Raw genomic sequence first — 15,146 nt, forward strand, 5'->3', positions numbered from 1 at the left:
ACGAAGCATTGGTACATTACAAGTACAAAGAAAGCATATCTCTGCCCTGACACCGTCCAGAATATTGTTTGCTTAAACTGTATTTGTTAACATAAATTTTATTTGCGCTTTGTATACAAAACATCAAAAACTAAAAATTAAAAACCACACACTTCAGAAGTAGTTATTGCTTAATCTAAAATTGTCAGTCTTGCCAATCTTGAGTTGTGTATAATATAATTATTGATGCATTATAATGAACGAAGTTAATTGATATGTAACATTAGGCAATTTTTATTTTTTATTGGGGGATTTATTGGAGCAGCCCTGCTAATATCAGCTACAGCATCTTGGTTAACCTGTTAAAGTCTTTCCAAACTAGCAAAGTCACCTCTATCCTGTAGATCTGTGTGGTGATTGAATAGCTCTGCTCTGTGTACCAATGGGCTAGAGTATTTTCTTGCATTGTCAATGGCTGAGTCACAAGACAAAATGTGCTATAACAAAAGCTAGTTCAAGCTCCCATTTGTGTCGTCTTTTAACATTCTATTAGCCAATGCAAATCATATAGCTGAACACAAAGCCAATGGGTGAGAAAGTATATCTTCCTTGTAGAACTGCAAACTTATAGGACAATGAGCTTAGATACAGGGAGGAATGAAGAACTGGGCCCGATATTTCAATATACCTAAAGTTTATGCTCAATTTTACTGAATGGAAAATATTCTTCTTGTATATTTCAGATAAAAACTGTGCTGTAGTTTGACAGACTTTTCCATAAATTGATGGGCCATTTGATTAGCTTCACTAGGTGACTATCTTTGCTAATTGTTTCTGATCATGTTTGACATCTCTCAGGACAGACAAAGTTTTGGTAACTTTCCAGGTATCATGGTTTCAGTCCAACTGCAGACTATGAATGATGTTACTGGCTTAACCCAAATCATGGTATTTTATCTCCAAATAAAAAATTCCAGGGGCTGGCCTGGTGGTGTAGTGGTTAAGTTTGCACACTCTCCTTCAGTGGCCCCAGGTTCGTGGTTTCAGATACCAGGTGTGTACGTACACACTGCTCATCAATCCATGCTGTAGCAATGTCCCACATACAAAATAGGGGAAGATTTGCACAGATTTTAGCTCAGGGCCAGTATTCCTCACACACACACACACACACACACAAAATTCTAAGTTCTATTATAATGAAGATTGCTGTCAAACTTTGTAACCTAACCTATTTGCTTGATTGTTTAGCAATATATAATGTTTTCAACAATTTGTGATATACAAATATAGAGTTGCATAATTTATTTAACTTCTAATTCTCTGTCAACCAGATGTCATACACACTCAACTAAGTCAACAAGTCTTCTAATAGTCTGTTTGTATGTTAATAAAAATATGCATATTTTTGATTGGTACCTCAGCTAACATCCATTGCTAATCGACTTTTGTTTGTCCTTCTTCTCCCCAGAGCCCCCTAGTACATAGTTGTATGTACTCCTAGTTGTACCATGTGGGATGCTACCCCAGCATGGCTCCATGAGTGGTGCCATGTCTGCGCAGAAGATCCGAACCAGGGAAACTCCAGGCCACTGAAGCGGAGTGTATAAACCGATGCACTTGGCCATGGGGTCAACCCCTAATAAAAATATTTTAATGAATAAAAAAGTATTTATAGGGTGTGAACACAGTGTAGAGTGAACTATATTTGACATATACTATAGACACATGCATTTAAGAAGCTAACCTTTAAAAGAAAACATAGATTATATAAATTAGGTAAATTATAATTTTGAACTATGATTAGGTTTCTGTTTTACAGGCGAAAAGAAAACAAATTATATATTTTAAAAAACTTCTAAATAGCTGCAAACTCCTTTAGAATATATTGTTAGTTACTGTGGAAAATGCTTTTGAATAGATATTTATGTACACAAATATAATTCAGATATTCTCCAGAATTTCAAAATTATAATTTCAATCTGAATGCACACATTTTAAATGATGAAATGAGTGTATGTCTGTTAATAGAAATGATTTCATTAAGTGTTCTACAAAGTACTCATGATGGGATTTTCATTTCTCAGTATGAATTTTACTCTTCTTACTTTAAATTCTTATTAGTGGTTTGGATAGGTGCAGCTCTTTTGTTTCATTTCTGAAGAGCTGTGTGAAGTTTTTCGATGAAGGTGTTCACAAGATTATAGGAAGAATTTACAGAATTAATAGTCGCTTAATGGTGAAAATGTTCTAAGTTGAATGTAGACTACAGTGTGTAAATATTAATTTTCATATAAGATTTAGTAATAATCAAGACTTAAGGAAATTTGCAATGCTGGAAAATTTTCCTATGAGCATTCCAGGGGTAGTTCTTAGGTGATATTCTTGCTGCATGGCTGATCTTCCCTACTATTCGTCATTTTAGAAAAAGATTGACCCTGAAAGAGGAAAAGGAAATTTAGATGGACAGCAAGGGGAAGGATTGTGGAACACCTAGATAAATGCTCTTTCTTGAATATTACTGCCTAAACACATAGTTGATGCTAGTTCAAGGACAACCTTATTGATGAAAAAAGTTGCGTTATAAGCACAAAGATAAAACCCAATAGAAAGTATATGAAACTAGTTATGAACTTGTGCATCTGAGAAAAGCAATACATAGGAATGATTTTCTAGTTATAATTGCTGTTTATTTCCCTACTACTATCATCAAAATTCCAGGAAAGCCTTATAAAAAGTTATAGCCTTATCCCCATGGCTGGCCTGGCAGTGCAGTGGTTAAGTGTGCACGTTCCACTTCTTGGTGGCCCAGGGTTCGCCGGTTCAAATCCTGGGTATGGACACGGCACCACTTGGCACGCCATGCTGTGGTAGGCGTCCCACATATAAAAGTAGAGGAAGATGGGCATGGATGTTAGCTCAGGGCTAGGCTTCCTCAGCAAAAAGAGGGGGACTGACAGTAGTTAGCTCAGGGCTGAACTTCCTCAAAAAAAAAAGTTATAGCCTTATCCCCAATGTAGATGGCACATTAGAGAAGATGTAATTCCAATCTTACATAAACTTACACAAACAACAGAATAAGTAGAGAACACTTTCCCATTCATTTTATGATGCCAGCATCACTAGATAGGTAAGTTACAGAACAACATATCATAAATATATACTGACAAATAGTTAAAATATCAAATCAATTCATCAAGATATAAAATAGATAGTTCATCACATTCAAGAGGGATTTAATCCAAGATTTCAAGTTTGGTATATCATTTCTAATCCATCAATGTGATTCATCACATTAACAAAATAAAATAGAAGAACATATAGTCACCTCAACATGTGTGAAGAATAGTTAATAAAATTAAGCAACTATTCATGATAAAATACTCAGCAAACTAGGAACACAAGGGACAGAGTGTTATAACAAAAAATTCATTTACTTCTTTCTGGATAATAAATTATCAATAGTATGGAAAATTGAAGCAATGGAATTTCAGGTAAGGGAAGGACAAGATTTTTGCCTTTGACAAATTTGACTCAATTACTGCAGAGACTGAGGCTGAGGAAAAATATAGGATCAAATCTCATTCCCTTTTCATAGCTGGCTTTTTTATTGAAATGAAATTCTCACAATATTAATAATTTTAAATTAAAAAAACATTAATCACGTTAAAATACCCACCATATTGTGCAACCACACCTCTAACTAGTTCCAAAATATTTTCATCATCGCAAAAAATATCATACCCATTAAACATTTTTTCCCAATTTTCCCCTCCTCCCAGGTCCTAATAATGAGCAATCTACGTTCTGTCGCTATGTATTTGCCCATCCTATTCATTTCATATAAAGAGGATCATGCAATATGTGATCTTTGTGCCTGGCTTATTTCATTTGGCATGCTGTTTCAATATACATCCACATTATCATATCTATCAGCACTTTATTTCTTTTTATGATTAAATAATATTCCAACACCTATAAATACTACATTTAGGGTATCCATCAATTTATTGAAGGACATTTGGTCTGCTTGACCTTTCGTCTAATGTGAATAGTGCTGTGGGGAACATTCATGTGTGAGTGTTTGTGTGCCTGTTGTCAATTCTATTTGATATATAGCTAAGAATGGAATTGCTGGGTACCTAGAGTTAGCCAAACTGTGAGGTTTGAGGGCACAATGTCCAGTAGTGCACTCAATTCTGACACAAAATGAAAGCCTGAGGAATTCCCAAAACCACTCTTAGGTACACTAATTTCCAAGATATTTCAAACAACTAACTGAAAACTATGCTAAGAGTTATAGTTCATCACAAGCTATGGATACAGATCAATAACACAAGGGAAGAGACATATTGGACAGAGTCTAGGAGGAGTCCACAAGAGAAATTCCCATAGTGCTCAGAATATGTTATCATCCCAGCATTAACATTGTACAATAAACATGAGTTATTCCCAACCAGGGAGGTTCACATGAGCCTCAGTGTTCGGTTTTTATTAGGACTCTATCACATGGGCTTGATGGCTTGATTGTCCAAATGGTTGATCTCAGCCTCCAGGTTGATTGATAACCCATATCTAAAGGCCTCTGCCCTAAATTATATGGTTAATCTTTCTGGTATGAGCAATCTCTACCTTAAGATTGTCTAATATGACCAGCTCCACCCTGATATCAGGGGTGGCCAGATGCCCTCCCTAAACAGACACTACTATTAGGTAAGAGATAGATTTCCTCCCAGAAATTGAGGGCAAATGCCAACTTCTCTTTGTCCAAGACAAAAATTTTTACTATGCATTGGATTTAATAGTAATTCTATGTTTGTCTATGTGAGGAACCAGCAGACTGAATTCCACAGTGTCTGAGCCGTTTTGGATTCCCATGAACATTGTATGACAGTTCAAGTTGCTCCAAATCCTTGCCAACACTTGCTAATATATGTTTGTTTTTTAGTCATCCCAGTGGATGTGAAGTGCCATCTCATTATAATATTGATTTGCATTTTCCTAAAATCTAAAGATCTTGAGCATCTTTTCATGTGCTATTTTGACATTTGTAAACCTTGTTATATATCTTATTTGACTTTTTGTTACTGAGTTGTAAGAGTGCTATAGAAATTCTGGATACTAGACTGCTATCAGATATTTGATTTGTAAAGCTTTTCTCTTATTTTGTAGGCTTTTTATTCACCTTATTAATAATTTATTTGAAGGAGATTATCCCTGAGCTAATATCCATGTCCATCTTTTTATAATTTATATGTGGGACACCTGCCACAACATGACTTAATAAGTGGTGTGTAGGTCCCTACACAGGATTTGAAGTAGCTAACCCCAGGCCACCAAAACAGAGCTTGTGAACTTATTAACTGCTGTGCCACTGAGCAGGCCGCTTGATAATGTTTTTTGATGCGTAAATATTTTAAATTTCAAGGAGTCCAATTTATCTATTTTTTTTTTAAAGATTTTATTTTTTCCTTTTTCTCCCCAAAGCCCCCCAGTACATAGTTGTATATTTCTCATTGTGGGTTCTTCTAGTTGTGGTATGTGGGACGCTGCCTCAGCGTGGTTTGATGAGCAGTGCCATGTCCGCGCCCAGGATTCAAACCAACGAAACACTGGGACGCCTGCAGCGGAGCGCGCGAACTTAACCACTAGGCCACGGGGCAAGCCCTATCTATTTTTTTCTTTTGTGGCTTATACTTTTGTTCTCATATCTAGGAATCCATTACCAAATCCAAGGCCATGAAAATGTACCTCTGTTTTTCTTCTAAGTGTTTTATAGTTTTTGCTCTTGCATGTAGGGATTTGTTCTGTCAATGCAGTTTAGCAATTACCATTCTAAAGATAGAAGAGATAACTTGAGATTTTCTTTGAGCCAAGCTGATGATTATAACCTGGGAAGGCAGTTTCCACACAGGAAGAAAGTATTCCAGAGAAGCATTGTTTTCAGTACAGTTTTATACCTTTTTAGAACTAAGAACACACATTAAACATGCCCAGGATACATATTCATCAAAGTTTCAAGGAGGTATTCAGTTGCAAATTAGCAGGACAACATGACCTTGATGTACAGGAAAAGGAATATATCCTGAGCAGTACTGATACAGGTGTTACCCATACTGGTGTTGTAGGAGGGGAAGCATGTATTCTTATCTTCAAAGAGTGCATTCTTTTACTTTAATTATTAAAGCAGATGTACAATGTGTATTTGATAGGGCATAAGTCAAGCTTCTATACTTCAAGCTGAATCAGTTTTAAATGAGAATAACTACCTCATATACTTCAATATGTGAAAATTTCTTGTCCATTCAATTTTGAGTCAATTGTTCTGTGTGATATGTAGGTGTACAACCTCATTATTATTATTATTTTTTTTTTGAGGAAGATTAACCCTGAGCTAACATCTGCCACCAATCCTCCTCTTTTTGCTGAGAAAGATTGGCCCTGAGCTATAAAATCCATTCCCATCTTCCTCTGTTTTATACGTGGGACACCTGCCATAGCATGGTTTGATAAGCAGCATGTAGGTCCACACCTGAGATCCGAACCAGTGAACTCTGGGTTGCCACTGCTGAACATGCAAACTTAACTGCTGCACCACTGGGCTGGACCCCAACCTCATTATCTTACATGTGAATTTCCAGTTGTCTTGGCACCGCTTATTAAAGAAACTATTCTTTCCCCATTGAATGTCCTAGGAAGCCTGTTGAAAATCAATGTTCCATAGATATGTGGGTTTATTTCTGGATTCTCAATCCTATTCCCGTACTTTGAATATTTATCCTTTTCCTCGTACTATGCTGTAGTTTTGTGGTTAAGTTGTGAAATCAGGAATTGTGAATCCCCCAAATTTGTTGTCTTTCAAGTTTGCTTTAGCTATTCAGTCCCTTAGATTTCCTTATGAATTTGCAGATCAGTTTCTATTTCCACAAAATTCCCTTGGGAATTTTGATAAGGATTGCATACCACAAATTGTGGTAGTATTTTCAGTTTAACAATATTAAGTCTTCCAAGCTATTGTAGAGGAGGGAAACTTTACCTCTACCCATTTTAATTTTTCAGTTTGAGCTTTTTAACAAAAAGACATGTTAACGAGAAAAACAGTTAATTAATGCATACAATGCACATCACATAGGAGAAAACTCAACATAGAGAAACTCAAAGGGACACATTAGAACTGTGGCTTAGGTAGCATCTTCAAGAAGGAACAATAAATTTAGAGAGAAATGACAAGACAAAGGAAAGCAGTTTTTGGCTTTGTAAGGCAGCAAAATCTCGGAAGGTAAGTAAATGGATGGAAAGCGATTGAGTAAGGTTTGTTTACAAATGTCTTTGGTGCCTTTGAGCTGGTAAGAGTCTGTCTCCAGTAAAAGAAGAATTAATATCTTGCCTTTTAGGAGAAAAAGGGAGACTAGAGAGAGCTTTTCCTGTATTTGCTGCCTCCTACTTGCCTTCAACTCAAAATAATGTTTATGTAAAAGGCATATTTTAGGATAATATAATCTGGTTTCCTTCACTATGAACACACAATACCTTTTCATTTATTTAGCTGTTCTTTCATTTGTTTCAGTAGTGGTTTTTAGTTTTCAGTGTACAAGTCTTTCACCTCCTTGTTAAGTTTTCTAGGTATTTCATTCTGTTAGGTGCTACTTAAGTGGAATTATTTTCTTAATTTCTGTGAAGATTGCTCATCTCTGCCTTATAGAAGCACAACTGATTTTTTCCCGCTTATTTTGTACCATGTAACTTTGCTGAATTTGTTTATTGGTTCTATTAGTTTTTTGTTGTCATTAATTCTTTGGGAGATATAAATATATATATAGATATAGATGTATCCTATGAATAGACATAGTTTAACTTGTTTCAAACTTGGATGCCTTTCGTTTCTATTTTTAGCCTAAGTACACTGGCTAGAACTTCCAGTACAAAAAGGCCAGGAGTGGTGAAAGTTGCATCCTTGTCTTCTTAGTAGAAAGCTTTCAGTCTTTAACCATTTCTTATGCTACTGGTGGAATTTCATGAACAGCTTTTATTAGTTTCGTAATAGGCTTTATTAGCTTGATAAAGTTCCCTACTAGTCATAGTTTTCTGAGCGTTTTTATCGTGAGAGAGTGCTTGAATATGTCTAATGCTTTCCCTGTGTCAATTGAGGTGATCACGTGGTTTTATTCCTCTGTTCTCTTAATGTTGTACAGTGCACTGATTGGTTGTTTATGTTGAACCAGACTTAACTTCCTGGAACAATCTCACCAGATCATGTTATATAATCCTTTCAGTATGCTATTGGATTCAGTTTGCTAGTCTTTTGTTGAGGATTCTACCAAACATTTAAGGAATCATTGATATCAGTCCTTCTTAAAGTCTTCCAAAAAGTAGAGGGAAAACTTCCAAACTGATTTTCTGAGCCCAACATTACACTGATACCAAAGCTACACAAAGATCCCACGATAAAAGCACAGGCCAGCATCTCTGATGAACACAGATAAATATTTAGAGATGCAGTTCCTCAGGTGTAGCGTTTCTGAGACTGCTGAGTGTCGCTTGTCCTTGATTTTCCTCTGTGCTGTGTGAGGTCAGCTCCAATGAGATCAAGCTTTTCTAAACAAGTATTTACAGGGTTGTTCTATGATTGCCTCTTCTTCATTTACAAAAGAGAACCATAACCTCAGAAGCACCATAATGATGGTGAGCCACAGACAGGGAGAAACCTGAGCCCCTATAATATTATAAGGAGCAGAGCCATGAATGTTCAGGAATGCATTTTTGGTCTTGCTTTAGTGAGAAATAATCATCTACTTCATCAAGTCACTGGTAAATTTGATTTGTCTTTAAAAGCACTGTGGAAAGTGTTACCAAAATTAGTGATCATCTTTTTCATAAACTGATATTTTTAGAAAACATATGATCCAAAATTTTTTTCAAGGTTCAATAGTAAATATGAACATCTGAGAGCACTCTACTTACATTTAAAAGGCCAATGCAAATTGTTTTCTATTAATAAAATCAATAGAAATGAATAGTGTGAATAGAAAATCACTTTTACAATATATTACTAATTAACAAAGAAAAAATAAACAATGTGGCTTATTGTGTAGGCAGCTCTATATTTAGAAACATGGGAAGATAAAAATACCTTCATAAGAAAATAGAAAAATAAATTAAACATGAATTAATAATTGCTCTCTCTAGCTATTGTTTTATAGACACTTTTTCCCTTGCCCATTTCTGTTTTCTACATCCATGTAAAGTTAAGATATATAAAATCTTGTTTATTTTTCTTAAGATTAATTGAGCAAACTTGATAATACAAATGCCCCAGGAGAACTTTGGGAAAATAATATACATCGAAGATGTCACACCGGACAATGTTATGTCTAATTACTAGAATTGCAGTCTTCAACACAATCCTTCAATGATATTCTATAGTCTTTACATCCCTAAGGTCTTGATTTATATATTTGCAACACAGTTTGCTGCTAGAATTTAGTTTTCAGATGTGATCTTATATCTGATATCTCTGAGTTTTCCTAATATGTTGGAAAAAACGTAACTTATAGGAAACATTTAATGAAATATTCTTGGGACTCCTACTACTGTTTTCAGATCTGTTTCTATTAATCAAATACCAAGCAGGAACAGTCCTGGATTTCCTTAACATTAGCAGAGAATTCTTCAGTAAATGACTCACTCAAGTGCTTCTGTATTTAGGTGAGTTGATTTAGTCTTCTTTTATTTACTTTAGAAGGGATATAGAGGCTCCCAGGAATCATTGCAGTAGATAAATACATGTTTGGAACAGTGTCCACAAATCCACTTAGTTTGACTAGGAGAGGGATTATGGTGTTATATTCTGATTCCTTTTTTCTTTCAAATGATATTCATCCTGGTTTTCTCATTGGGGGGCCACAATGTAGCCTGCAATGAAATAAACATTTTGGAAAATAGACAATAATAAAAAAAAATGGGCCTTGTATTCACGCTTCTTATGATCTCTGAGGAAGAAAGTGACAATAACCATGTTTGGAAATGACAAGATACAGCATATGGAATTGTGAGTTATAAATATTAAGTATGTATGTGTACAAAAGAGAAGAAACAATGAGAATGTTTATAATAGTAGGTTATAAAATAAAACATTATAAGTGTGAGAATAAAATGGGACAATAAACTATAAACAAATGAGCATGTGCTATGTAGCTGAACTTGCCAAATCCGCCATGACTAAAAAAGAATGTTAAATGTTAATGAGGTTGAATTTATAGATACAAGAATTTTTGGAAAAGCAAGGATGAACAATGTAAATTTCATGTATTAATTAATAAAAAGTATTTGGCATCTTAAAATTCATTGGTTCTCAGCTAAATTAATCATGGAAAATTGTTCTGGCAATGTTGCATAGAACATTTTAAATGGAAGGAATGTGATAGGGAAATATGTCCATAATCTATCTTTCCAGTGGCTAGATTTATATTAAGCATTTTTACAGAGGAAGGATCTGCCATGGGAGTGATTTTTGGAAAATAACTTTCCTATGGGCAGAAGCATGTGGGAATCAGAGAAAACTATAGTGTAATGAAAAAATCTGTAGGAGAATGGGGAATACTTATTATGCATCTTAGATGAAGTGCCCAAAGAAATCCTACATTGTTTGTGTTGTGTGGATTCTCTAGGAAAGAATTTCTACATTGTATTCCCAAATGACCCCACCTGTTGACAGGTGTCCATGCTTGGGCCTGATTTTCACAACCAAGTAAGGTTTTTGAAATCATATCAACTACGCATAAATCCAATAAATAAGAAAGCTGGATATCTGCTGTGCATCACATCACATCTTACAGCTTTTAATTTCATTATCAAAATACCTATTTCCTTTCTAGTAACTTAGATTTTGTATTATTACCATGCTCATTTTACTGTTGAATAAATACCTACTGGCATCAGGTAATATTCAAGAAATATTATGGTGCACTATTTGAGGTGGGTCTGTATCCTGACACTGGTCCTTGGAAAAGATTCAAACTTAATTTTTCCTGCAGCTTGAAACTTATATGCATCATCCAGTATTTTCATAGTTCTATTATTTGTCACTTACCCAACTTACAAAATTTACCACATTGGAAAATGAAGATCTTTTTGTTCAATATTGTTTCAACTATTATCACTGAAGACACAGCACATATTTTGTTGTGAACACCTCCTGAAGAATAATGCAATATGCCATCAATAATAACATTTAACTATTTTAAAAATTAGTTCAACATGAGTGAAAAGATTAGAATACTTCTACAGCACAGGACCAGAATGTATTGAGACCATTGTGTTACTAAGAGTCAGAAGGGCACTGAAAAGAACGTAGTACAAGTAAGAAAGTATTAAATTGATCATTTTGTAAGAATGTTACCATTTAAAAAATTTTTTCCGAGACGTAAGTTAATTATCTCACAGCTTAAGAGGTGAGGCAGGGAAGAAATTGTAGAAACTCATGATATACATTTCCTCCAATACAACTATTTTTACTAAGCCGAGATTGAACCATGTTAGATTGCCCCTTCTCATTATGTCAGCTGCCTATGATGAAAAAGTATTGTTATTTGAAATATATTGGGATCTACTCTCTTTTTTATTCTTCCTGTCTTAACTTTGTTTTTGATTATTCCACTCACACAAAATCCTTATTCACTGTGTAATAATCACATAAGAAAAGACGACCTTTTGAAATAATGTAACAGTGGAAGTCCAGCATTTTTAGCATCACCCTTAATAGAGATCCATTGAGCCTCTCAACTTTTCTTCTATTCTCTTACCAATTTCAAATCTTGGTTCTTACTTCTCTGGGTCAACTTTCATCTTTTATCCACAGGAACCAAGAAAATCAGAGTGGTGGAGTCACCTTTGTTCTTTTGGGCTTCTCAGAATACCCAAAACTCCAGTTGCCTCTGTTTCTGGTATTCCTGACCATCTACACAGTCGTGCTGGGAAACCTAGGCATGATTGTGATTATCAAGATCAACCCCAAACTCCACACCCCCATGTACTTTTTCCTCAGCCACTTATCCTTTGTTGATTTCTGTTACTCTACCATAGTTACACCCAAACTATTAGAAAACTTGGTTGTGGAAGACAGAACCATCTCCTTCACAGGATGCATCACGCAATTCTTCTTTGGATGTATTTTTGTGGTGACAGAAACATTCATGTTGGCAGCAATGGCATATGACCGATTTGTGGCAGTTTGTAACCCTCTTCTCTACACAGTTGTCATGTCTCAGAAGCTTTGTTTTTTGTTGGTGTCTGCATCCTACTCTTGGGGTATAGCCTGTTCTTTAATATTCACATGCTTTTTGTTGACCTTATCCTTTTGTGGTAATAACTTCATAAATAACTTTGGCTGTGAGCAAGCTGCCATAGTTGCTGTCTCCTGCTCAGATCCATACGTTAACCAGAAGATCATGATAGTCTCTGCCACATTCAATGAAATAAGCAGCTTAATAATCATCCTTACTTCATATGTTTTCATTTTTATCACTGTCATGAAGATGCCTTCAACTGAGGGACGCCAAAAAGCCTTCTCCACATGTGCCTCCCACCTGACCACCATTACCATTTTCCATGGGAGCATCCTTTTTCTCTACTGTGTTCCTAACTCCAGAAGTTCATGGCTCATGGTCAAAGTAGCCTCTGTCTTTTACACAGTGGTCATCCCAATGCTGAATCCCCTGATCTACAGCCTCAGGAACAAAGATGTGAAAGATACAGCCCACAAGTTAGTCAATACTAAATCGTTGTGTGATGAATTATAAAAATAGAAATGTTCTTTGTTTCTTTTGAGAGTAGTGGATAGAGTTGTTCTATAGCAAAGCAGTACACAAATCTACGATAACATTGTAGTTGACAGTCCAATATCTATTTGTTCTAATGTTTAGTAAAATAACATTACAAATAATACTAGGTATAAAACCATAGACTACTTAAACTAAGTCTTTGATTCAAAAATTGGAATATAAAGGGTTCTGTATGGTGTGTATCACAGTATGATTGCCCAGGACAGATTTCAGTTCAATTTAAGTCATTTGGGATTTTTGAGAAGATATGAGGGATTATTGGTTACAATGAGGAAGTATACTTCTTAATATAAAAGTGGTACATTAAGAGCTGTTCAATGTAAGACCCTAAATATCTAAAAAAATTATATTTAGTTCCATAAGAAACATCTTAGCACTGGAAGAGTCATAGACAAGCATAAATAAATAAGGAATATATTACCCTTAAAAAGTTCCAAATATGATGTAGTTAAATTATAATTGGTAGTATAATCAAATATATAATATTTTATTTCCATGCACTAGCACAAGAAAATGGTACATGTGTTGGAAATATGGCCCATCACTCTAGTTTTTCCATTTATGTCAATGTGGTTGTATATTTCATTGATTGATTTATTTGTTTATTGAAATTTTATTGAGGTAATTTTAATTTATTTGTTACAATAAATAATATAGAGAGATCTTGATGTGCTTTACCCAGTTTCCCTGATGACAGTACAATACAGCAACCAGGATATTGATAATAAAATGCATCAATCTTATTCAGGGACCAGTGATTTACTTACAAAAACCAAACAGTCTTGAACTCCATTGGGATGCAGCAGTAACAATCCTTTTGAATCAGTGACTTGACAGAGGTCACTCTGCTGATACCAACTGGGTCACTTTAGTGTCAACACTGAGCTCACCAGATGAACTAACCTTCAATCTACAGGCCTGCTTGTATACCATCTTTGTTGGACCATTTAGCTACTGGTCTGTGTTGAATGCTGAATCACAGTAATGTATGCCCAACAAAAGAACATATTTCAAGCTCCTGTTTGAGTCTCACCTGCTATTATTTTATGAATCAAAGGAAAACACATGGCTAGGCCCGAAGTCAAAGTGTGAGAATGTTACCTACCTCTTGGAGAACTGTAAAGTTACAAGTCAATGGTCAGGGTTATATGGAGAAGTGTAGAGTTTGGTTCAAACTCTAGCAAAGACTGATTAAAACATTTATCTCAAGGAACACATTCTTTCTCGATAAGGCCAGATAACTCTATGGCAGATAACAGATAACTCATGACTTGGACATATTTTACCAAAGTTTTCTAATAATTGATAGGTCATTGGGTTGCTTTAAGCAAATGACTGGTTTAGATCAAATATAAGAACTTGCCTTTTCTACTTGTGTCTTGCTAATCATGATTAAGCTTTACAAGCAGAGAATAGAGTGATATCCATGTGTTGTGGTTCTAATTCAACCCATTAAATGTTACTTGTTTCTCTCCATGATTTAGAGTTTTATATTCATACAGAAATTGAATGCTCTTTTCCAGAATGCTTTACATCAAATCATGTCTTATGTAACTTACTCTTTAAGGATATACTGCAACATTCTCGATACTCAGTGAATTGCAATGGTAACAAAGAATTTACTGTAATTTTTAATTCTTTTTCAACCAGGGGATGTAAGTAAATGTTCATATCAGGTACTATGAAAACCTGTGTGTGTGTGTGTATCTGTGTGTTTGTATGAGTGTGCATAGTTTAGTAAATATCTTTAAAAAAGCAAAAAGTATTTAGGAGGTTTGAGCATGCATCATGGAATATTTGGTATATTCGGTAAGGTTTATAGGGTAAATATTAGAATATATTATTCTTAAATATTGATTTTGAAGTTATACTTGTAATTGTATACTTGTAATTTGAAGTTATAACTTGTAATTGGGTACTCAGGTTTTCTGTCTTGTAACGGAAAGTAAAACAAAAGCATGAAGCTGGCCCCACAATGGTTAATTTCGGTGTGCTCCATTTTGGCTGCCTGGGTTCACAGACGGATCCGGGGCATGGACCTATGCTATTCGTCAGCCATGCTGTGAAGGTGACCCATATATAAAATAGAGGAAGGTTGTCACGGATGTTAGCTCAGGGTGAATCTTGCTCAGCAAAACAAAAACAAAAAAATAGTAAACAGTTGCAAAATCCTTTTAGAACAGGATGTTCTTTTATTTTTGTAAACACTCTAGAATGAGAAGTTAATTTACACAAATGTAATGCAAAATTCTTTTCAAAAACTCTTAGGTTATGCTTTCAGCCTAAAAGTAGACATTTTAACTCTACAGCTAAATGTATGTTACATAA

The 15,146-nt window shown here is 35.1% G+C and overlaps 2 protein-coding genes across 8 annotated transcripts in view; one reads left to right on the top strand and one right to left on the bottom strand.

Moving 5' to 3' along the window:
• The window catches only part of LOC138916920 (olfactory receptor 5D13-like), a 36,923-nt gene extending 24,147 nt beyond the window's left edge, over positions 1–12,776 (top strand). Inside the window, exon 2 of the mRNA XM_070230528.1 lies at positions 11,706–12,776. Within this exon, the coding sequence (XP_070086629.1) occupies positions 11,706–12,776 (1,071 nt within the window). The remainder of the gene's footprint in view (positions 1–11,705) is intronic.
• The window catches only part of LOC138916614 (ubiquitin carboxyl-terminal hydrolase 25-like), a 176,060-nt gene that overhangs the window by 59,774 nt on the left and 101,140 nt on the right, over positions 1–15,146 (bottom strand). For 3 of the 7 annotated variants that reach the window (XR_011423892.1, XM_070229564.1, XM_070229566.1), the window contains one exon: positions 1–15,146. This exon is cut by the window's right edge. The exons of the other annotated variants lie outside the window; for them this stretch is intronic. The gene's annotated coding sequence lies outside the window, so the exon portion shown is untranslated. 7 annotated transcript variants of the gene reach the window in all.

The sequence above is a fragment of the Equus caballus genome, chromosome 12, assembly GCF_041296265.1.
Source record: "Equus caballus isolate H_3958 breed thoroughbred chromosome 12, TB-T2T, whole genome shotgun sequence".
In the NCBI taxonomy this organism is placed as follows: Eukaryota; Metazoa; Chordata; class Mammalia; order Perissodactyla; family Equidae; genus Equus; species Equus caballus.